Source organism: Sus scrofa, chromosome 6 (genome assembly GCF_000003025.6).
Source record: "Sus scrofa isolate TJ Tabasco breed Duroc chromosome 6, Sscrofa11.1, whole genome shotgun sequence".
NCBI lineage: Eukaryota > Metazoa > Chordata > Mammalia > Artiodactyla > Suidae > Sus > Sus scrofa.
In genome coordinates, this window is record NC_010448.4 from 79169641 (window position 1) to 79195621 (window position 25981).

The window sequence follows — 25981 nt, forward strand, 5'->3', positions numbered from 1 at the left end:
GTAGGATTAATCATATATTCAAGTGCCTTCTGTCTCCCTTAAAGAGACTGGGGTGACCTCATGATAAGGAAAGAGCTTTGCTATATTCACAGCACATGCAACTGTGACTGAAAGCAGGTACTCTGTAAGGCCAAAAGCAATACAGTATTTACTTTTCAGTCATAAATTCTGAAAAGGATTGTCTCATCCACAGTCTTACTCACTAACCAGAATGTGGTTTAGAATCTATTTAGAATTAGGCCAAAGCTGCAAACTAGTAGATTTTAGACTAAACAGGTTTTATTTGGCAAGCATAATGTTATTTATTAGAAAAATTAGTTGCAATTTAAACCTTGCTAATTTTTTATATGAATAGAGATTTTTTAGCTTCTCCTGAAACACTAGATCAACATTTTTACACAATATAACAATTAGGCATAGCTGCTTCTCTTAACCAGGAATATCCTCTCCTATTCTATATGCCACTCTCCATGAATTTCTGAAAAGTGAGGCCAAGTGCCAGTTGCCATCAACATGCTTGTGCTGTTGTTTTTCTCAAGAGGAAAATGAAATAATTCTAGTGCCTATGTCTGTTAAAAGCTATTTGTTCACTCCATGAATTTCATCCATTTGGAAAGACAGAGGATTGGTAAGTGGGGATTTACATGCAAACTACCTATAAAATAAACTGATTCTTCATGATTACATCCCACCTCAAAAAAGAACTATTAACATTATAACTATTGACTGATAGCTTTATCAGCTAGAAGTGTACATTCCACTTGCATTCAGGCCTGGGATCCCAGAGGAAAGATAAAGAGCAAAAGGATTCCTAGGACTAAGGACAAAGAGATAACCAGATGAGTGGGATCAAGCTTGGTAAGATTGAAGGAAAACAAACCAATCCTACAGGATTAAAATGCAAAAAGACATAAACACATATTCAAGTTGAGAATTTAAACACAAATCGACAAAAGATTGTCAACTATATGGTTTGACAATAACAATATTTTAATTAATGTGGGAAAAAAAAACCAAATTTGAGTTGCCCTGATCAACCAATCCTAAATTTTTGCTATAGTATGCTCCTACTAACAGAGCATGGAAGTAGGTAATTTAAATGTGTTTAAGTGTTTCTTGTCACATGTTCATAAACAGGGACAAGGTTAAGCCTAAGGTCTGTTTATCATTCCAGATTTAGAGTATCCCTAGGAAAATAACAGAGAACGATGAAAAGTGCTATTAACAATCATCAGTATAATCTTACCACTCATATATCAAGGTGGTTATAAACTGTACTTAGCCAGATGATGCAAGATTGAGATAACAGCCAGAGAACAACATCATTTGCAAGTGAAACACATCATTACACAGTCTCAAGTTCTAGGCTTATTCAAAATTCATAGATACTCAAGGACTCTAAAATTAAGACATCCATTTGTGATCTCACTTTTTAAAGAACTTTTTTTCAACCTATACTACTAAAATCAAGTAAACAGTCCATCATTCTGAAATGCCTGATCTATGATGATCTATATCACTTGTTCGTAAACTGGGCTCTGAGGAATACAGCACCATCCAGCTACAAGAGGGAGAAGCAAGTAGCTCCCTAATACTTAACAACTTTGGTTGGTTATATCTGTTTTATTTATTATTTATGCTGTGCCAACGGGATCCTGGGCCAGGGATTGAACCCCAGCCACAGCAGTGTCAATGCTAAATCCTTAACCGCTAGGCTACCAGGGAACTCTCAGTTACATCTGCTTTATATGCTGGGCATTCACTTCAGATATTCTGAAGATCTGAAATCACTTATCACCTTTGAGTGGTTTAACAAAATTTAAAGTAACCCAATGATAAAATCAAAACCCTGTCAAATTGGGGTGGTGGGAGGAGAAGCTCATTCTCTATTATATTTTACTAATCTCCAGCTCCTCCTAGAATGTCTTGATGTCCAAAAGTAAGAACGTGAACTCTTCAAAGACCATGATAATCACATTCTGCAAACAGGAACTAAAAGCTGTTTGACAGAACTTACTAATAACCTTTGTAAATAATTAGAAAAGATACCCTCCACTCAAGCAACTCATTTATGTAGTCCTAAAAAGAGGTCTATCTATAATACATTTAAATATGCTCTGAATAGCATAGACAATCATCTCAAACAATATTGTTCAGTGAAAACATTTAAATTCTCAAATTTAATGTTAGCATTATCATAGTATGTAGTAGCATTTCATTCCTAAGACTTCATATTAAAAACATAAAATACTCATTTAATGATGGGGTTTCCATAGGAATGCAGCTCCTTTTGGTACTATGCAATAATAGTTCATTAGGAAAAGTGGCAGCAGCTATGCTCTGAGTATGAAGACAATACAGAAAAATATTAACTGTAAAAATTTGCAAGTTAATAATTTATAAAGAGAAACATGTTTGTTTAAATATCATTTAGATATTCGAGGCTATGAGACAGCTGATGGAAATGGAAAGTACAGTCAAGTGGCTATAGAAAAAAGAAGAGTTCAGTAGAGGTTAGTGAACAAATACACACCATCATCCATCATGGCACACTCTCTCTTACCTGGGGAGGAGTAGGTGTGGATGTGGGTCTCCCTATGGGTGGAGTAGGATTTCTGCTGCCACCTCCAGACATAATCTCCTCTGTTATGTCTTTACCTCCCTGGTTTGGATCCCGAATTCTTATCTGTAAAGTTACAAATAAGACGGCATATTTACAGATGGGTGTCTATGTAGCAGATTTACAGGCACATGATGTATTAAAGGTATGAACTGGGAAACTTGTCAAATATCAAAGTTGATAATCACCATATGTAACTTGATTTCAATCACAGAACCATATGGAGTCATTCAAAGGAACTGAGGTTATTACCTCTGACTTTAATTAATTAGCACAACAAGCTAAAATGAAACCAAGTTAGATGAATTTCTAGGTCAAAACGGCAAAACATTAACATTTGTCTTTTGAGCCCTGCCAAAATGACTGATTTCATTTACAACGCTTAACATAAGACAAGATTCCTAAAATAATTTTGTTTTTGCCTTTTTAGGGCCACACCTGCAGTATACGGAAGTTTCCAGGCTAGGGGTCGAATGAGAACTACAGCTGCCAGCCTATATCACAGCCACAGCAATGTCAGATCCGAGCCATGTCTGTGACCTACACCACATCTCACAGCAACACTGGATCCTTAACCCACTGAGCAAGGCCAGGGATCGAACCCATTGAGCCACAGTAGGAACTCCTAAAATAATTTTAAAATATGGAAGTTACTTTAAAGTTTTAAAGGCCTTAAATGTTTCCCTAACAAAATGAAAAATATACATACCCTAGGAGTTACAAATAGGAATTTATGTTGCAGATAACCATACACATTATATATGTGTGTGTGTATAAATAAAAAGATGCTCACTGCAATACTATTGTTTTTTGTTTGTTTGTTTTAACAAAGACATAGATCCTAAAGGCTGATCAAGAACATAGTAATTAAAACTTTATGGTACATCCTTACAAATAAATACCAAACAGCCAGTAGAAACAATGAGGTAGAGCTATATGTTCTAACATGGAACAATTGCCAAGATATATTGGTAAGTGAAAAGATACAAGATACAGAACAATGTGTATGGTCTTTAAAAACTTTTTTAAGGCTACCTATGCTTAGAGACATCAGTGGAGACAGTGCTATAATGGAGACGCAGTACCTGGGTCTAGGCTTTCAAGCCGGGACAGTGTGAGATATAAAGTCTCTCTCTGCTTGTCATTAAACCCAGAACTTGCTTAAGACAGCCCTGGCTTCTTAAAAAGTTCAAAGAATTCACTAATAAAACCGTCCAAAGCTTGAAGCTTTCTGGGGAGTAGTTCTTCATTAAGATTTCTAGTATCACCTATTTTTTCAGGTATGGAATCTTGTTTCTACTATATAGTTTTAAGTATTATAATTCATTTGTTCTATTTTCTTCTTCAGTACCATCTATTAATACTGTCTTCCATTTTCACTATCTTCTTTATTAATTTTTCTACATTCTGAAACTGTTCCTCAAGTCCCACATCTACCATGCAGTTTCATTATTTCCAAAATACAGATTCTCAGCTGGAGTGTCATGATACACTGGCATGTCATGTTTATTATGATGTGTGCACAAATAATTTGTCTCTGATGATAAAGAACCAATGTTTTAAACCCAATTAATTTTTATTAAATGAGAGTATTTTCAAGAGTATTGCTATGATATAACTCCCACCTATTTTATCTGTGTGGATTTTAGAGTCTCTTATAAACATCACCCATTTTGTGATTTTGTGTGTTCTTTTTTTTTTTTTTTTTTTTTTTTTTGTCTTTTTGCTATTTCTTGGGCCGCTCCCGCGGCATATGGAAGTTCCCAGGCTAGGGGTCCAATTGGAGCTGTAGCCACCGGCCTACACCAGAGCCACAGCAACGCGGGATCCGAGCCACGTCTGCAACCTACACCACAGCTCACAGCAATGCCGGATCGTTAACCCGCTGAGCAAGGGCAGGGACCGAACCCGCAACCTCATGGTTCCTAGTCGGATTCGTTAACCACTGCGCCACGACGGGAACTCCGATTTTGTGTGTTCTGATGGACAAAAGTTGCAAGTCATTCTTCTATAAAATATTCTGTAGTACCTATTTCATATTACTGCACTCCAATTCTACCTGCCTTACTAGACAGAGGCAAAGCCTTTGTAATTTGTTGAAAACAATTACAATACATTTTCTAATTCTGCTTTGTTTCTTAAATTCCATAATAAGCCTTTTTCATGTTGTCCTTAGTACTCCGCCCCTTTTTTCTTGTGCTCTTTTTCCCCTGTCAGTTCATGTTTGAATACAGAGCTGATTAGGACTAGAGTTAAAGGACAATAAGGATGTGACGACTGAGTTCAAATTCCTCCCACTTAGTGAGACCTTAGAAGACTATACCTCCGCCGTTCTAAAGCTGGATGGCACGTTGTCATTCAGCACTGCTAGCTCAGCACATGCTGAAACTTGCAACATCTAGTTATAAGCCCAAACAAATCCTCCAGGTCTAATGGCGAGGATATAAGGGAGGAATAAGAAGTGGCAGTCATTGTGAACGGAAGTGAATAATGATTACAGCTGTGGGTAAACTTATTTGATAAGTAAATGGACATTCAATTTTAAATGTGAAAAAAATTAATAAAGATTTCTTACTGTTTTTTTCTCTCTCTTGGCTGGAGGGGGCTGCTGCTGCGTAGGCACTATGATAGGTGCTGACTGATACACTGGCTGACTTGGGTAAAAAGGCGTTCCTAAAGAATTGGAAAAGTATGAAAAGAAGCATTCAATTATTTCTGTCAACCACTATAAGACTACCAATGGCACTGTGAATCTAGACAGTTAAAAAAATATAACAAACAAACAAAAACAAGCATTCTTCTTGCTCATCTCTTTCTACTAGCTCCCCTCCAGCTACTGAAGTGCTCAAGGAATGATTCCCAAACAATCATAAATACCTATCTTTTCTTCAGCATTCAATATAAAAACAATTATATAACCAACTTCTGCAGACTGCCACCAGAGTTACTGCCTTAAAAAAAAAAAAATCTATTCTGCGGGCCCATTGCTTCCAATAGTGATTCTCAAACAAGGGTTTGTGTGAAAGTGTGAAAATATTCTATGTGTGGGTTTGATCAGAGCAAGAGAATATATTTCATTCTCTTGGTAGTTGGGGTGGTCTAGTTCTTCTGCCTTCTTACAGAGAAACACTGCCACAGGGAGCCAGTGTTAAGCCTTGGTGAATGTTCCACTGCTGGGGCTGAAGGAGGCTGAGAACGAGCAGTCTAAAGATAAAGTCCAGATACTAGGAATCCAGGTTCCAGGTTTCTAAATACATTTTCAACCAGTCTTTTTATGGCTGCACGTATGGCATTATGGAAGTTCCTAGGCTAAGAGTTGAATTGGAGCTGCAGTTGCCGGCCTACACCACAACCATGGCAACATGGGATCCAAACTGCATCTGCAACCTACACACAGCTCACAGCAGTGCAGGAGCCTTACCCCACTGAGTGAGGCCAGGGTTCAAACCCAAATTCTCATCAATCCTAGTGGGGTTAGTTTCCGGTAAGCCACAACAGGAACTCCACATTTTCAACCATTCTTGAACTCCACCCCTTTGCCCTGGCCGTAACGTATTCCTATCCAATCTCTTCAACATTGTTCATGCCTTTGATTATGTTGCTCTTCTGCCTGAAATTAACTTCTGCCACCCACTCACCTCAATGAATCCTTTTTAACTTTCAGAGCTTTGACCATTATTATAATTACTATTAAACCAGAGTGGTTATAGTAAAGGTGGTAAGAAGGAATCAGACACCAGATATTTTTGAAGGAAGAACCTACAGACTTGCTAATGGATTGGTGGATGTGAGAAAGAAGTGTCAAAGAAAATTCTTAAGGTCTTTTGTCTGAGCAAGTGGAAGGATGGAGGTACTATGTACTGTGCTATTTATTTATTTCCTGAGATGAGAAAGAATAGAATTTAGGGCCAAAAAAATCAAGAATTCAATTCTGGGAGATTTCGTTGTGGAGCAGTGGTTAACGGATCTGACTAGGAACCATGAGGTTGCAGGATCAATCCCCAGCCTTGCTCAGTGGGTTAAGGATCCGGCGTTGCCATGAGCTGTGGTGTAGGTCACAGATGCAGCTCAGATCTGGTGTTTCTGTGGCTCTGGCATAGGCCGTCAGCTATAACTCCAATTAGACCCCTGGCCTGGGAACCTCCATATGCCGCAGGTGCAGCCCTAAAAAAAGACCAAAAAAAAAAAAAAAAAAAAAAAGAATTCTGGACATGTAAAGTTTTGAGATTCTTATTAGACCTTTAAACAGAGATATCAAGAAGGCAGAAAGAGACCCAAGTCTGGAGTCAGAAAAGAAAGATCCATTTTGGAATTAGCGTATGTGGGTAACATTTAAACCACAAGACTGGGTAATTCAAGAAATGAGCACAAATAGAAAAGAAACCCAAAGACTAAATTTTGAGGTACTCTTTTTTTGGCTGTACTGATAGCATATGGAAGTTCCCAGGCCAGAGACCTGAGCCACTGCAGTGACAATATTGGATCCTTAACCCACTATACCACAAGGGAACTCCTGAGGCACTCTATGTTGCTTAGAGGCCATAGATAACTTCCAGATGATATGGACATGGTTAAAAAAAAAAAAAAAAAGAATGGGGAGAATGCTTACCTATTGTCAAATGGTACTAAGAGGTCAATTAAGATTTACCAAAGCAGAATTCACTGGTGACCTTGCAAAAGTTGTTTGGGTAGCAGTGGAGGTGTGCATCTTCACTAGGGTGGGTTCAGTAGTGAATGAGATGAAAAAAACGAAGACAGTGGGTATAGACAGCTCTTATTCTTAATACACTGTATGCTGATGGAACTAATCCAGCAGAGGGAGTAAAAGAAATGATAACCCAGGAAAGAGAGAAGAGAGCTGCTAGGATTAACAGCTTAAACAATTACATGATAGGATCTAGTGCATAACTGAAGACTGGCCTTGGGTGGGAAAGCATGGATAGCAGTCCAGGTAAGAAGGTCGAAAGAAATGTGTATGAACAGTTAATACGGGTAAAATCCTTGGTACTATAGTAAAAAGTCAAATAACATAGGCTCTATGATCACTGATATCATCATCATCACCATCCCCACCATTATCATAATCTTCAAGGGGAAATTTCTTGAAAGCAGTATGATTTGCAGTATCAAAAATCTGCAGGTATCAATCAGGTTTTGAGAATCAGATTTGGAAAAGAATAAACAAATATGGTTGATCCAAACAGCATGGTTAGGATTTGATTAAGTTCAATATAAAAAGACAAATACACCTTGGCTATCTAATAGTACTAAGTAAATTATTATCAAAGCAGAGCTCAAGTAAGCGATTCTATGTTACTGTATTATGTCACTAGCTCCAAAACTCAAAAAACAAAACCCCAAAATGGTTTCAAATAATGTCAGACAAACAATAAAATCTGCTCACTTTGCCATAGTTTTTAAGCTAAGTGAAATAAAATTCAGAAGGTGAAACATCCCTTAAAAAAAAAAAATCAAGATTCTTCTAATAGAACATTTTTGAATCAACATGACTGGGGCAAAGGCTGACATATAATATACAAACAATAAATACCAGCTGAATAGACCTGGCAAAAGAGGATAATCTTATTGTAGGGTGTGTGGGGGGCTAAACGCTAAATTAGTAAAACATTTAGTCAACTGTGAACCCCAGTAGATCAGGTCTTCTGCCCTACCAAACAATAGTTTCTGTCATAATCTAATCCAATTTCTTACATATCAAGGACATTTAAAAACATTCATTCTATCAAAAATGTGAATCACTTTTATACACAATTTATCAGGCAAGTTACTTAATGTCTCTATGCTACATGCATGAATGAGGCAGGTCTGCCTTTATCAGGAGGCCCAAATTCAGCCTAATACAATTTACTTTGTATATAAAGTTTTATGGGAAGATACAAACAACAGTTTATCTACTCTCTATGGCTGATTTTCCACTGGAATGGCAGCTGAATGATTCCAACAGAGACCTGCAACTCCTAAGATATTTACTATGCGGTCCTTTACACACACACACACACACACACACACACACACACACAGGCTGGACAACTTAACATTTTGGGAAAGGACTGTTCCTTTTTTGAAATTATTTCAGTCCTACTCCTTTGTTGTTAAAACAGCATTCCGACATGAAATGATACTGACAAATAGCAGTTTTCTTTACAACTCTTATTTGTACAATTTTACATATAATAGTCATGTGTGTTTCTTCCTTTATTTTACTTTATTTCATTTGCCCCAGATATTGAAAGATCTGGGAACAACTGGTCTAGTCAATATTTAGATATCTTCTCAATATTTAGGTATCAACCCCAAGCATAAACATCACACAAATATGTTCTTGAAAAGCAGGACAACATCTACATTCCAGAAAGCACAATGTCTCAACATTGCAAGTCCTAAGAAACCTTCCAAAATCTTTCAGTTTTTCATAGTTTCATGACAGGAACTCCAGGGAAACAGTGTTTAAATTTAGGTAACAAACTACTTATTCAAGGTCTATTAGATCTATGTAAGAATTACACGGGAAAAAAGGAATGTCTATCAAAAGGAATAGATATCAACAATATCTGAGATACAAATGCACCTCAGAGTGTATCTTTTTTTGTAAAAATTAATATGACATATATAATAGAAATAAAACCAAGATGTTATAATACTCTCTATATATTAACAAATATTTCCCTACTAGTTAACTCATCTGTATTCTTTATATATATATATAGCAGCAAAAGTATTAAGAGCAAGAAAGCAGGCTGGCACAGATTTATAATAATGATGATATTTTTTGAGTCAAAAGTCATTTATGAGAGTTCCCCTGTGGCACAGTGGGTTAAAGATCTGGCATTGTCACTGCAGCGGCTCCAGTCATTGCTATGGCACAGGTTCAATTCCTAGCCTGGGAACTTCCACATGCCACAGGTGTGGCCAAAAAAGAGAAAAAAAAAAAAAACCCCTGTAATTTTTCAAGGCATTTTCATTTAATTAATCATCGAAATTTCCTCGTGACACTGACCTTATGACAATTTTGAAGAAAAGGAATCACAGATATACTGAGTTATATTGTCATTCTCTAAGTATCTAACAGTCACTATTCTCTACTTGCTAGGAATACAGCAGTGAATAAAACAAATAAAATTCCCTGCCTTCAAGGATATTACTTTCTAGTGGGAAAATATTAACAAGTATTTTGGTAAATGGTGGTAAATGCTTGGAAAGAAAGGAATCACGGAAAGTAAATAAGGTATATTTATGCATTAAGCAAAAACCCAGTTAAAAATCTAGGTAATGATGAGTTGGTAGCAGACGTGAGTATCTTGAGACAAGGGCTCTTTGGAAAAGAATTATCAGTTCCTTCAGCAGGTGTGATTAACTAAACATATTTCTATAATACTCTTTCCTGTAAGCCACTCTAAAAAGTAGCTTCCAGGTCAGAATCTTTTGCAACATTTTATTCAATAATCTTTCCTACCACCAAACCTGACTGCTAAACTGAACTGCCAAAGAATAAAATGCAACAAACTAGCAGAAATTGTTCAATTTTTCATACTTACCATAAGCATTGGGGAAGTCTCCAGGTCCTGGTCCAGGATAAAAAGGACCTGGCCCTGGTGGTTGAACTGGATACTGTTGTGGGGGCCCAACATAAGGAGGGCCACTATGACGGTACTAGAAGAAAGAAATTACAGACATTTATAAATGATATGAAGGTAACTTACTGTGGAGAAGTAAAGAGGTGTGTGTGGGGGAGAATATCATTTAAATGAGGTAAAGACATTTTGTTAAACACATTCAAAATGGCTGCTTGCCATTAAGATGCAGTTAGTAAACAACAGGGATTTACTGCATAACACAGGAAAATATATTCAACACGTTGTAATAACCTATTGTGGGAAAGAGTTGAAAAAAAAAGAATATATATATACATATATATATACTGATCAGTTTAAATGATATATTTATATATATATATATAAAACACTAATCAATTTGCTGTACACCTGAAACAAACACAGTATTATAAATCAACTATACTTCAACAAAAATGAAGAAAAAGGCATTCCTTAGGTAAAGCCATATAGCAAATCACTGCATAGGTAGACATCAGCTCACTGTAAAATTACTTGCAGGCTGTCAGCTTTGAATGACATTGAATGATATCGATATCCCTTGAAGAGCTAGTTACTTAGTCTATTTTAGAGCAGTGGGTTCTAGGTAAAGGATTGGGGGAAACAAAGATATAAAACAATTTCTCAATCTTAGAAAATTTTAAGAGCTGTATAAACAGCTCCTTACAATATTATGGAAAACGACAAAATGGCTTAGACTTCCACCCAGTAAAAAAGTTCACACATCACTAAAAACCTATGCCATCACCCACCCTCTCCCAGTTCCCTCTGATGGGAATCTGGGTTAATCCCCCCCTATCAGTGGACCACAAAGATCTGAGAGATAGCATACCTGTGGTATACAGTACTGAGGACCCTGGGGCACTGGGTACGGCATGGGCAGATGGTTAACCATCATGATGTGCTGATTGGCCTGATACACTGCAGTGGGTGTCTGTGCACCAGGACGAAGGGAAGGACTGCTATTCGGGATGGTAGCTCTAGGAGGCTGTATTTGAGGCCTCTGGAAAAACTGGGGAGGGGAGAAAAAGAAATTTATTTTTTTTACAGAGAGGAACATGCAAATTTTATTATTTTTAGTTTTCTCCTTTTTTCTACTTACAAAAATCTTATCAAATTGAAATACAATATACATAAAAAAAGACCAAAATGCCTATGTCTGGGTTCACAAAAAACATTCCACATGAGGCACAGGCACATTAGATCAAGTTTTGAATAATGTCACTCATTTGAAAAGAGCAGGGCAGCCTCACTTTTAAAATGAAGTCTCAACTAATTTAAACTAAAAATTCCATATCATAAATTATCAATTTTAAAACGTGTGGTATGAGTGCCCCTTGTGCCTCATCAGTAACAGACCCGACTAGTATCCACGAGGACGCGGGTTCAATCCCTGGCCTCGCTCAGTGGGTACGGATCCAGCATTGCTGTAAGCTGTGGTGTAGGTCACAGACACAGCTCAGATCTGGCGTTATTGTGGCTATCGTGTAGGCTGGCAGCTACAGCTCCAATTTGACCCCCAGCCTGGGAACTTCCATATGCCCTGGATGCAGCCCTAAACAAATAAACAAACAAACAAAAGGTGGTAAAATATAACAAAATGGGCAGCTGGTATAAAAGCACTGCTTCATTCATAAAGAATAGGTAGCTCATTATCAATTTACTAAAACTTAAAGTAGTCCCCTAAAAAAATACCATTCAAGTCATTTATTTAATATTTTGAAGAACAAGAAATCTTTTTGGACATAAACATTTCATCTCAGTTTATAAAGGTCAAATGAAATTAAAATTATCTGTAGGGTTGTCACATGCTAATTATCACATGATGGGAAAAGCCTTCATTTTCAAAATAGTGGCAATCCCATACAAAACTGAACCTGATTTTGCTTTCTTAAATAGCTTGCAGTCAAAGTGGAGAATCCTGATCTAGGAGTTCCTGATCTGGTGCAGTAAGTCAAGAGAATCCAGAGAATCCAGATCTAGGAGTTCCTGATCTGGTGCAGTAAGTCAAGGACCTGGCGTTGTCTCTGTGGCAGCATGGGTTCAATCCTTGGTCTGACATGTTGGGTTAAGGATCTGGACACAGCTTTGGCTCAGATTTGAGCCCTGTCCAGGGAACCCCCATATGCCACGGGAGTGGCAATTTTTTTAAAAAATGGAGAATTTAGACAAGCTTGAGAGTAGTCTGAAGAGAGCAGAGCTCAAATCTTTCAAATAGTAACCTGTGATTAATTATGGTTCTTACTGCAAACTTAAAAGCCTTGAAACAACATACCAATAGTAAATTCCCACCATGAATGTATGTACCCAGCAGCAAACAACCAATCTCACTGTAATAATAATAATAATAATAATAATAGGAGAATAGAGTAATAAAGAGTCCATGCAGAACCAGTAGTTTGTTACCTGGATGGGTCTGAATCCTCCCTTCAATTATGAAGCAAGAAAGCAGCAGGAAACAGAAAGAAAGCCAATGGAAAAGCTTATAGATCAGTAGGAAGGGGTGGGACATAGCATGCAGCTCAACAAAACATCTTTCTATTATAGTAACAATAGGAGAAGAAAGAAGATTAGAAAATCAGAATGGCAATTCTCCACTTGAGAATTCAAGCACTCATGGAATTGAAGAATCAAATGATATTTAATCAAAAGTAAAAAAATCCAGTGGCAAAAATATTCTAATAGTAGCCACAAGTCTTAGCAGCTTGAAAAGAATGTATGCTTAGTGGCACAAGTACAATTGGAACTACTGATTCTTATTCTTGGCTCTCATGGACCCCCATTATATGGTTTGGCATTAGTTACTTAGCATGTCTATAATCTACTCTCCATCTGCAATGGGAATGAGAGTCAACAGAAGCACCATTTGTTACTTTAAGGTTTACAAAAGTCCTAAGAAATAACTAACCTTTTCAACTTTTACCAGACTTTTTTCATGACAGAAACTTGCTCTTTTCATCTAACCAGGTATATAAAGGCCACTTGTAGCTTTTAAAGCGGGAAATATAATAAGAGTCTAAAGATGTGGTCCAGCTCCCAAATCTCCTGAGTTGTCTCACAATTTCAGACATGAGTGTTGTTATTCCTCCAAATAAAGGCAAGGCTGACCTTTGGGCCCACTCAGGTCTTACTGTGTCCTACACTTAAGCATCAAACTACCCCCAGGTGGTGGCAAGTAAATTTTCATCTTGTGCTAAACTGGAAGAACTGGGATCCAGGACCCAAGGCTCATCCCCATTTAGCCCTCATAACCCAAGGCAAAGAAAGCCCTCAAGAGAGTAAGTCACAGAAAAGAAACAGACAGTAAAGTATAGCAGGAGAATGGAGTGAATGGGGGAACCAGATGGGGGAAGCCACAGAGAGCAGTTTGTGAGGATGAAAAGAATATATAAGAGGTAAAGGTGATACTAAAGGAACCTGGCCTAGACCACAATGGCAGCAACAGTCTCCAAGTTATCTCTACTAACATAGTTTTGGTGACAGACACAAAAATTTCTGTCAGCTGCAATGAGGAACATTGGACTAGTAAACCTTCCACACTAGACTTCACTTCTTTTAACTACACAACAGATAGAATATTTATTCATCAATGTATATGAGCTATAAGCACATTTCAGGAATAAACAAACATTTTTATAACTCTGTGTATATATGAGGAGCCATAAAACTGCTACAAGACTCAAGGAGAGGAGGGTCATTCATCTGGCTCAACATATTGAGCATCACTAGATGTTAGACACATAAAAAGATACAAAGATTCTTTTCCATGAACTCTAGAGGGCAGCCAAGACAAGGAGAGTATCAACCAGGATACAGGTGATGATACATTGTGGTTACATATCATCAAATTTTGTCAAAGTACTTATTGCCTGAAGAGACATGGTGTCACTAGGAGTCACAAGGGAGAGAGAGAGGAAACTAACCCAATACCTTATGCATGCAGAGCAAGAAAAATAGATATGGGTAAAATTTCCCCATAATTTAAACAGTTTATACAAATACTTTTCTGACCTCTATTTTCCAACTGTTTTGCTGGAATTTTTAACCAACCTATCTAGAATAACTGAGACTACATCTTATTCAAGGAGGTTTCTGGGTAGGATAAAACTTCTCTTCAGATGTTTTGAAAGAAACAAACAAGTGTTTCTGATGACACTCTCAATGTCAACCTACAATTAAATCGGTAAAACACAAAATTTGTGGTATGTGGACACGCAATAATTTTTTTTTTACAAACTAAGATTCCAGCTTTGAAGCTAAGTAGAAAAATGTACTACACAGGCACATTAAATAACGAGAGTGCAGATTCGTACATCACTGTAAGCTACCAGGCACCACCGAAAACACTTCACAAAGCCATCTCACCACAAACCTCTGAGGCAGGTGCTATTTACTGTTAATACCACCACTGGATACATGAGGAAACTGAGACAGGGAGATTAAGCAACTTGCTAAGCGTCTCCGATGGGTGATTTAAACATACTCAGGTTCTGAGTCTACACTTTGTTACTGTGGCCTACACTTAAGCATCTGTACCTCTCACCAAATGGAACACCCCTCAAAATTTTAAACAAGCACATCAGTCAGAAGAAATCTTTTCCTTTCAAAGGCTGAAGGGATGTGGCAGGATGTTTATCCAAATATACTAGTGGGTAGCACATCCTTCAGTTGTAACTGATTCCTGCTAAGAAAAACGTTTCATCACTTACCTCATGAAACTTATGTTTATCATTCAAGAAAACAAATTTTTTCTATCTACAAGACAACTAATTCTCTATCTTCCTTAGAGTAACTGAAACTTGGTCATATGCTTTTCTTTCCTTGGTACATTTAACAAGGCTATTTTATTCAACCTTACTGCACTAAGAGTTTTACAATGACAGGTTATTTGGAGCTTTTTTTTCCCCTTAAAAAGTACCCCCCCAACACACACACATATACGCAATAGATGTTCTAATATCTGCAGGACTAGAAAGGGTATAAAGGCTAGATGTCAAAGATATAAAAATAATGGATTATCTTTTTTGTACCCCCCCCAACCATTCAACTGTAAATACAGAATTAGACTTAATAGTGGGTAGGCATGGTAGCAAACCACAGGTTACTGAAAAGAATGTGTGAATGTGACTGGGCTTTCCCAAACAGCTTGCAATGATCCTGAATCCCTTTTCCTCTCCACTAAGTGGTAAAGTATCAATAAAAGAATCAAACTGTCTTGTTAGAAGGACATAGATGCCATTTGGTCTAATCATAGAGGTTTGAATCCCTTATATGACATGCCTTTGGAGTTCCGAGTCTTTAGCAATTCAAGACACAGTTCCATTTCATTGTTGAACGGAATTCTAATACTGCAAAAGTCCTTCCTTTTGGCTTCAAAATTTTCCCTGTGTACCATTTACCCTCTGGACCAACATCTATTCCAAAACAAACAAACAAAAAAACAAAACAAAAAAAATCACATCAAAGTCAAAGCCCTCTTCTCCACAAGTGACCAATCTCTCCGTAATCTGAAGTCTGTCATCACTCACCAACTTCCACATCACCATATTTTTGTCCAAAGCCAAGCACCATCCTCCCTCTACCCTTGTCCCGCCTACCAAGATTTTTAAATTCCCTTACCAGATTACTCTTTTTTTCTCAATTTCTTCCATTACTGAAAGTTCTCAAAGTAGAGAACCAAACATAAATACCCAAGTCTGTCTAGAATGTACCAGGCCTTTACTGTAGAAATATCTGTTGTCAAATAAAGGAGCAATATATTTCTTTTGTTCTAGCCAACTATACTTCCATTAATGAACAAGATTAGGAGAGTCATAGGAGCGCTTTTGTCAACCTCATTTTACTACCAGTTACTACTGAGTTATAATCATTTAAAACTCTTAAATCTTCTTTTCATTATACAGTCATATATAAAACAGTAAGTCATGCATTCACTTCTGTGAATATTCTCATGGTTGTGTTTTGAAGCTCATATAGGAATCTAGTATTTTATTCCTTTGAAAATTTATCTGGCTAATTTCAACTCATCATTTCAGACTATAAGATTTTTTTTTTTTTTGGATTCTAAATATGTCATAAAATGTCAAAACCACATGACCATCACAAAATTTCACAGGTATGGCTTTAATACCCAGTCACTGATAAAAATACAGAAAACGGGCCAGATAAGAAGACCTTGTACAACATAAATATCATCTCCAAACTTGATTTCAATCAGTTTAAAAGTCTGGTTTTTTTTTTGGTCTTTCTGTCTTTTAAGGGATGCACCCATGGCATATAGAGGTTCCTACAGTACAAGGCCGGGGATCAAACCCGAATCCTCATGGATACTATGGGTTCAATAACCACTGAGCCACGATGGGAACTCCTGTTTAAAATTAAAAGTTGTTCATCTTTCAGTGATCCACCAAATGCCAGCAAGAACAGCAGAGGACTGGGCCAGCCCTTATCTGAGGTGGTACTCTGTGCAACTCCAAAGGAATAGGATACATTTAAAACAGAGGCTGAACTTAGGGTGCTCGTGATTGAGCTTCATGGAAACACATAGAAACAAGAAGGAAAATGTTGCCTCTTGGAAAATCCTCCTAAAGATGTAATAATTAGGAGTTTCCATCATGGCTTTCAGCGGTTAAAGAACCCGACTAGCATCCATGAGGATGTGGGTTCAATCCCTGGCCTCACTCAGTGGGTTGAGGATTCGGCGTTGCCGTGAGCTATGGTGCAGGCCGCAGATTCGGCTCGGATCTGGCGTTGCTGTGGCTGTGGCATATGATGGTGGCTACAGCTCTGACTGGACCCCTAGGCTGGGAAGCTCCATATGCCACGGGTGTGGCCCTAAAAGATAAAAAACAAAAAACAAAGACGTAGTAATTATACCATTACCAAAGTTTCCTGTCATTATATCAGTAATGAATGCTTTCTGAAGATGCTATGAATATATCATTTCTTGGAGTTCCCATGAGGACGCAGGTTCGATCCCTTGCCTCGCTCACTGGGTTAAGGATCGGCGTTGCCATGAGCTGTGGTGCAGGTTGCAGACTCGGCTCAGATCCCGCGTTGCTGTGGCTGTGGTGTAGGCAGGGAGCTATAGCTCCGATTTGACTAGCCTGGGAACCTCCATATGCCTTGGGTGCGGCTCTAAAAAGACAAAAAAAAAAAAAATATCATTTCTCATGACTTTGATCCCCAAAATCATCAAAAGACAAAGCTATCTATAAAACTCTATGTGACAATCAGAAATTGTTGAAAAATACCTATTCATTTTCAGCAACTAGAAACATTATTTATTTATTTTTGGGGTCTTTTTGGGGCTGTAGCTGCAGCATACGGAAGTTCACAGGCTAGCAGTCCAATGGGAGCTGCAGTTGCTGGGCTACGCCATAGCCACAGCAGCACAGGATTCAAACTACATCTGCAACCTAAGCCAGAGCCTGCAGCAATGCCAGATCCTTAATCCACTGAACAAGGCTAAGGATCACATCCACATCCTCACAGACACTCTATCTGTGGGTTCTTAACTCACTAAACCACAGTGGGAACTCCAAAAAAAAACCATATTTAATCACATTAGTTCCTCCTATATCCAAAACTAGTAAGTACTTACTAATTTGCAAAGCAATAAAAACCAAAAATATGCTTCAAAAAATTAAAAATATGCTTCTGAAATCCTTAGCTTTTTACATACATAGTTCAATTTACTGGCGGGATTAACAGTAAAATTCTCAGTTAAGAATTTTTCAGATTAATATCTTTTTAAAACTAAGTACTCTTGAGAAAAATGATAGTGCTATGATTTTTTTTTTGACAAGTTATAAAGGGACAAGTAGTAAAGAGTCCGCATAATGTGATATCATTCAAATATCAATCAGGTATTCTGCTGACTTAAAAATTCATAATGAAGGTTATTCACTTTAAATTCTTTTGTGTTTTCCTGCACATAGCCTGTATTATCATATAATGTAGCTTTCACTGAGAATTAGGAGATGTAAGCCCTAGCACTGAGCTGTCCAATATGGTAGCCACTAGCCATAGTTACTTAGATTAAAATTTAATTAAAACCTTGAGTTCTTTGGCCACAACGGACAACTCAAGTGCTTAAGAGCTACATGTAGCTAGTAGTTACCATAGAGAACAGTACAGATACAGATTTTCTTCATCACAGAAAGTTCTATTAGACAGTGCTACCCTAGAGGATTATGAGATGTAGGAAAGAAACCCCTAAGGATTCTGTCAGGATCAAGAAGGTGTTCTGTTAGATTATAATTCAGAGTCTGGGAAATGAGCATCCTTGTAGAACACTTCAATCATAGGTAAAAATAGCTTGGGAAAGGGGAAGGGCAGGCTGTCTCACTGCTAAAGGAAACTGACACTTATCAAGGCATATTATGTGTCAGGAATTTTGACAGGCAAGTACTTTTTTTTTTTTTTTTTGCTTTTTAAGGCCATACCTGCTGCATATGGAAATTCCTAGGCTAGGGGTCAAATTAGAGCTGTAGCTGCCAGCTTATGCCACAGCCACAGCAACTCAGGATCTGCGCTGTGCCTGCAACCTACATCACAGCTCAAAGCAATACCATATCCCCAACCCACTGAGTAGGGTCAAGGAATCAAACTCCCATCCTCATGGATACTAGTAGGGTTCATTAACCACTGAGCCAAGACGGGAACTTCCCGGCAGGTACTTTTAATAGTAACAATACCCTTAGGAAAAGGTGCTGTTGTCATATCACCTCAATATTAATCACACCATTTGTGAGCATTTCTTATCCATTTCACAGACAAGAAAGTGAGGTCCAAGATTAGTTTGTAGTAAAGGAAAGACTGAATCCCAGTTATGCCAACTCCCAACCTATATTTTCTTCACTGTCTCTGCTGGAACCCTACGACTCCTTGTGACTAAGGTACCACATGACATTGCCAATTACTGACCTACATCAAGCTCTAATGAATCTAACAGTTCTGGTGATAAGACTGCATTGATACTTGATCAGATTTCTTATCCATTAAACTTTGATATGCCAGGTCTGACCCCAGAGGCAAACCCCCCCCCAAAAAGCCTTCGTTTATTTTACTTTCCAAATCTAAGAAAATGCCTAGAGCAATACAAATATTTCTCTACCAGGGACTAGAACTTCAAATGTAACAGCGTAACCTGGAGTACAGAAACTTTTAGAGGTCACAGTGGGGAGAATTAAAAAAAAAAAAAAAAATCAATATAAGCCAGCGGTTTTCTCTTTTCTTTTTAATCTTTTGCAAAGAGAAGCAAATTACAATGTACAATTTTGATGCTTGCCACCAGGTGACATACTGTTTGATGTTAACATTGTTAAGTTGTATGAAGCTTGTTAGATGTTTAGGCTAAATCCAACTGCTTTGAATACTCTGTGAACTAAAATCATATATCAACATACTACTGTTGTGGCTCAGTGGGTTCTGAACCCGACTAGTAACCATGAGGATGCAGGTTCAATCCCTGGCCTCATTCAGTGGGTTAGGGAGATGCTGTGAGCTGTGGTTTAGGTCAGAGACACGGCTCAGATTCCGTGTTGCTGTGGCTGTGGCATAGGCCAGCAGCTATAGCGCAGATTCAACCCCTAGCCTGGGAACTTCCATGTGCCACAGGTGTGGCCCCTAAAAAAAAAAAAAATATTGCTTACATGAATATTGGAATGTGGAATGTATCCATGAACATTTTAAAATACCAATTCCCCGGTCTTCCTCATAATGCAAAACACTGTTCAGCTATAGTATATAACCCATACTTGATATTTCTTATGGAATGCGGAAGTAAAATAAGGACAGAAACATTAGTAACTTTAAACCACAACTACATAAATTTCGATGACCAAAGATATTAAATTAATAACACAAGCCAGATCTACATTATACCAAGTGATCTATTGTAATTCTGGGTATACATTCTATTCTTTCAGTTTCTAATGACCTTGGAATTTTGAAACATCGAAATAAAAATAGTTGACAAATCTAAAGCCAAGTGTGTTTTGCATATAAAACAACTTAGGACTACATTTTTTTTACCTTTGAAAAAAAGCTTTATTCTAAGCTAAGACCCTCTTAAGGTTATAAAATGCAGAAAGAATACAACATTCTTATTAATCTAAAGAATCTCTGCAAAAACCAAAAATTAATTGTACCAGAAAGATAATGTCGCTGACATAATCCTAATTAGAACACAGTATCCCTGAACTGAGGGACTGAAAAAGAGCCCTGGTTGGCCACACACAAAGGTCTTCTAAATAAAAGTAGTTCCAAGAAACAAACACATCCTATAGCAGCTTCTTTGTTCTATTAAATAAAAAACATTTACTACCCAAAATCTTGTTATCTGTTTCATTTCAATTCTGAAAGTTTTACAAAGAAAAAAAATATATAGATTCTAGATTACTAAACTGGATGGTGGTATTTTCTTTTCAAAAGCAATTACTTCAAACGGCTTATCTAAATAATTTTTTTTCTTTGCAATGTTTATAGAACTAATTGTTACAAAGCAGTCACAAAAAGTTATATATTTACTACAGGACTTCAGAAACAACAATCATAGGAAATAATGTAGCATCAAATTATTTTGGGAAAAAAATAAGGTCAAAGCATGAAAGAATATATTATTAGAAAGGCAGCCACTGATAAATAACATAATAAAGGAGAAATGGAAATGTATTCACTAATTCTCAGGATTCAAGAATAATTCTAACCCGATTTAATAATTCTTTCTGGCCAAAGCAAACAGCCATAGACGAAAAAACCATTTGGGCCTTCGATTCAACTCTGAGACTTTATCATAATGAACTAAAAATGTCCCAGGACACAGACATTTTCCTTTGAAAAACGTATTTTCTGTATACCACTTACTGTTTGTTTTCAACTGTATTACTTTCATTATACAAGCCTGTAAGTCCATTTTGTATTATGAGCATCTCCTCAAGGACTCTCTCATGGTTTAGGTCTCCACCTGGCTTTAGATCTGAGATCTCTTAAATACAGACTTCAGCCAGTGATTCTCTAATGGGAAATAGTACCACCTCCCCTGAGGATATATGGAAATGCATGAAGGTGTTTTGTGTTTTATATTTTATATTGTCACTGGGGCAATTCTACTGGCACGTATATCCCAAAAGTTGCTAAAGGAACTGCAATATTCAGGGCAGTTTTTCATAACTGGGTATTTCATTCAAAATGCCAATACCAAGTCCATAGTGAAATAAACCAAACGGGCCCCTACATGCATGGATACAGAATAGCCAACTCTTCCTAACAATATATTCTATGACATTCCCCAACACTGGTTCAGCTACCTGCTACTCAGCAACTGCACCCACCCCACTGCCCACTTCTCTGAGGTTGCTACTATAGCAGCCTGAGCCAAGGTTATATATTTCCTTACTTAATTCTCTGAGGTATAATGAAAAAAAAATTATTGGTATTTGAAAAGGAAGAATACCAGAGTAAAAGCAGCCAACTACCCGAAGTTTCTGTATCCAAAAGCAATGCTTTGGAGTTTGCTGCATCTCAAAAAGCTATCTTCAAGAACTAGTGTGGGAAAGTATTTTTCTTGCTAATGAATGAATAAATATACAGACTAATAGGCTTTTACTTTTTAATGGTTGAAACACACTGCAATTTCACAGTCATCATCCTACAAATAAAGGACTAATCTGCCAATACTTTTTTGGAAATAAATAAAGATAAAATGAATCACAAGCCTTTAGACTCAGAAGAAAGTTTTAGAAAATAGATTTTCCCAAAGCTGACAATATATTAAATACAACATTCCTATTTGAGGACCACTGCAACTGAACCCAAGTAATAGAAACACTTAGCCTTATATCAAAGGAGCTCAGAAAACTTTTCTTGAATTACTAGTTTCTCTTCACTCTGCTTACTCAACAAAGATCTCCCAGGTTTCTCCGTCAGAAGTATCTAACTTGACCTGACTAAATGTAAACCGTGCCTCTATGGCCCTCGACAAGATGTGTTTGTTGTAATTGTTGTCTTTTTTTTCCTGGCCATATCCATGGCATGTGGAAGGTCCTGGGCAATGGATTGAACGTGCACCACAGCAGTGACCCAAGCCACAGCAGTGACAATGCCAGGTCCTTAACCTAATAGGGCACCAAAGAATTCCTAAATGTTTTTAAAAATTTATAATCTGAGTTCCTGTTGTGGCTCAGTGGAAACAAACCTGACTCATATCCAGGAGGACATAAGTTTGATCCTTGGACCTGCTCAGTCGGATAGGATATGGCAGTGCCATGCACTGCAGTGTAGGTCACTGATGTGGCTCAGATCTGGTGTGGCTTTGGCTACGGCTATGGCCGGCAGTCGCAGCCTGATTCAACCCCTAGCCTGGGAACTTCCATATGCCAGGGTGCGGGTGCGCCTCCCTCCACAAATCTTTTTAACTAAGAGATTATCTATTTTTTAAATTATTAGTAATCTCATCCCCAAGGTTCTTAGTATACACCAAATACTCTACTAATCATTTTATTTGTAATATTTCATTTAATCTTCACATCAGTCCTGAGATGGTATTGATACTGTTCCCATTTTACAGATGAGAAAAAAAAGAGGCTGAGAGCCATAAATAATTTACCCAAGATCACCCAGTTAATAAGGAAGAGTTAAACCCAGGTCCAGCTGGCATCAAAGTCCTACCTCTAAAGGTACTATAACAACACTCTCTTGATAGTAAAAAAAAAAAAAAAAAAAAAAAAATCCCTGAATTTTATTTCCTTATAAAATCTAAAGAATTGTATCCACTTCAGAAAATCACCTCCGAGTTCTCCTGCTAGCTGTCTTTAATACCTCACAATTTTCTTGGCTTTTATGTCATCTAAATTGTATTTTGAGAAATAAAGCTTTGTATTAAACCACTGCTAGACAATGAATGGCTTCAATTAAAAAATATCCATTTGCTTGGCAATAAGAATTCTTAATATGATATCATAGGTAAACACCGGTAACATTTCTCTCATTTTATCAAGCCATAATATGCTGCATGACAATATTAAAAATAGCTACCACTCACTGGCTGCTTATTTTATGTCAGAAGACTTGCATATATTATAAAAGGCTATTTTTGGGGATAAAACCTGCAAATCTTTTTATTTCTCCCAAAACGCCTCTAATATATTCCTTCTAAATAAACTAATGTTTGCATATACATTTTTGAAAGGTTAATTTATACAATTACTTCATTTAAAAGAAAAGGCTAAAAATACTAAAATAAATAGGTTATCTATTTTCTGTTTATCCTAAGAATAAAGATAATTCAATGAAGCAAATGAATGTATATTATTGTTAATTTGTTATTAGATCTAACTTAGTAACTGGATTAAGTGGTTTTAGAAATACTATGCTATTTTATACACATCAATACAAGTTATATCAGAATGTTAACAGAAAACCCCTTAGAATGTTGCCTATTCCATTCAGGTAAATTTAAACTTAACAGAGATATCCACAAAATCTGTGAAGGATTATCATATCTAAACATTTCTCCAAATATACAGCAATTACTTTTTGAAAAGTAAAAAATATGTATATTATTTTTAAATTGTGTTATAAACAGAAGCAAACTGGTTTGTTAATAACAAAATGCTATGAAATTAGTGAAGGACAAAAAGAACTATACATCAGACTGAAGCTATTCTTGAAGAGAGCAGTTTGAAGAGGTCCATGGAATGGCAGCATTCTAAGAGTCAGCATTCTAAAGGCCCACCTATTAGTTAAGTGTAATAGCAAAGGGGCAAGGGTACAGTACCTGGTGATGGGCAGGTCGAGGCCCCGCTGCAAACTGAGAGAAGGAGGGAAAACAAACACAAAAGGAAAGGCACAAAGAGTCAGAAACACCACAACAAAAACTAAAATGTCACGCAATATACCAAAAGAAAAAAAACCCACAAGAAACAAAAACACAAACAGTCAAAGCTTTGCTGCAGGACAGTGACAGACAGGTACTAAGACCCAACAGGTTAACACCTCTACCAGAAATAGTTTGCCATTTATCAGCTGGGAGAGAAACAGCTAAGCTGTTAGGCACATAAGGTGCTTCTCTGATAGGAATTTTTTAAACCCTAAAATAAAGCAAAGGAAAGTTTGAAACACTAAATGGTTATATTAAGACACACATATGAAAAGTCAAGTATGCTTATGTAACTGATATAGCTGGAGGGAATGAGAAATGCTTTTATATTACAAGAAATACCCGGGAGGAAATAGAGAATGTAACAGGACTGACCTCAAATTTACTTAAGTTAACGGGGTATCTTACACATGAAATGGAAATTTCAGTATCTTCCTTTATTTCTTGGAGCTTAAGATTAAAATTAATTTTATATATTATAAACATAGTCATATATTTATAATATATAAGTACACACATATAAATATATAAGTAATTATATGTATTTATTTAAATGCAATTAACTAGTAAAATTTAATACCAGGCATAGCAAAACCGTAGTATAGAACATCACTCTCTAATCAATCGAAGTGGCATTAATACAAGTTCAAGAAGAAAAAGAGTAAAAGAAGTCGAATATCTCAGTTACTATTTATACACAACAGCACAAGACTGTATACATGTACCTACCTACTGCTATATGATATCAAGAATAAAAGCAAAAGAAAACATAACTCCTTAGCGAAATCACAGAAAACTTGAAAGCGGAAAATACATATTTCAACTCCTACTTTCCCTAACTTAGAATGGGAAAAAAGCTTTTTCACCCATAAAATTTTATATACAAAACATCTAAGATCAAATAATTCTTCATCGGAGCAAAGCTGGGATTACAATGTGATTTTACCAAAAAGAACAGAAAATTATTCGGGCACGTGGAGTCATGTACTGGCTACCTACACATTAACTACTGAAAGGTTAACCATCCTATTTAACAGTGAAAAGAAAATATTTAGTAAGTGGCTCTGAATGCAAACCATATAGAAATTTTATTTAAAACATTTAAGGCATTAAAATATATTTTTTCCCTCGGTTATTTTATTTCCTATAGAGTCTTCCTTCTGTTAGCTCATCGCTACTGGTCATCCAGACCAAAGATGAACTAAGAAATAATCCCTCAAACTCAGAATTTAAGTTACCTGCAATAGTATATGCAAGAGATTTGGATTTCCTCAACTGCCATTATTTAATGTAAAAAATTTTTGCAAAATTGCAGGGGAGCACATGCCACAATGGAGGAGATGACTAAAGACTGTTCCAGTTCTTTCAAGAATTTAACTTAGAAGCTGAAATGTCATTTATTGTTTCAGTAATAAAAAGTGCCTTAACACATTTTGAAGTTATTAAGCATAACTTAAGGATCTTTCCATGACCTCTATGATTTGGGTGTGTTAGCCAGCCACTAGATTTTCAAAAAAACCACTGTAAAATCATTTTTCAGAATGATGATAATGGTAGCTACAGTCCTTGTAGAACATTTTCTCTTCAAAGAAACTGATGTTTTATATTTTCAGTTTTCCAACTATGAAAAGAAAACAGATCATACCTCTATTACTTCAAGAACAGGTAATAGCACACATACAGTAGTAAAGTAGGGTGGAAGTAAGGTATTGCTTCATGATACTTGTGAAGGAAATGGAAGAGAAGGGCCACATTAAAAATTTCACCTGAGTACAGCAGTACCTGTCTTATCACTGTTCCACAGAAAGGCCCCATTTGTAAGGCTCTAAAATAAATGTTGAAACTTTA

The 25981-nt window shown here is 36.9% G+C and overlaps 1 protein-coding gene across 38 annotated transcripts in view; it reads right to left on the minus strand.

The window, feature by feature from the left end:
* The window catches only part of EIF4G3 (eukaryotic translation initiation factor 4 gamma 3), a 359841-nt gene that overhangs the window by 147419 nt on the left and 186441 nt on the right, over nucleotides 1-25981 (minus strand). For 17 of the 38 annotated variants that reach the window (XM_021097639.1, XM_021097673.1, XM_021097649.1 and 14 more), the window contains 6 exons: nucleotides 24032-24064; nucleotides 12658-12678; nucleotides 11084-11263; nucleotides 10177-10291; nucleotides 5196-5293; nucleotides 2564-2686 (listed from right to left, as the gene is read on the minus strand). In XM_021097639.1, coding sequence (XP_020953298.1) covers nucleotides 2564-2686; nucleotides 5196-5293; nucleotides 10177-10291; nucleotides 11084-11263; nucleotides 12658-12678; nucleotides 24032-24064 — 570 coding nt within the window. The remainder of the gene's footprint in view (nucleotides 1-2563; nucleotides 2687-5195; nucleotides 5294-10176; nucleotides 10292-11083; nucleotides 11264-12657; nucleotides 12679-24031; nucleotides 24065-25981) is intronic. The other 21 variants (XM_021097671.1, XM_021097668.1, XM_021097660.1 and 18 more) reach the window with 3 other exon arrangements.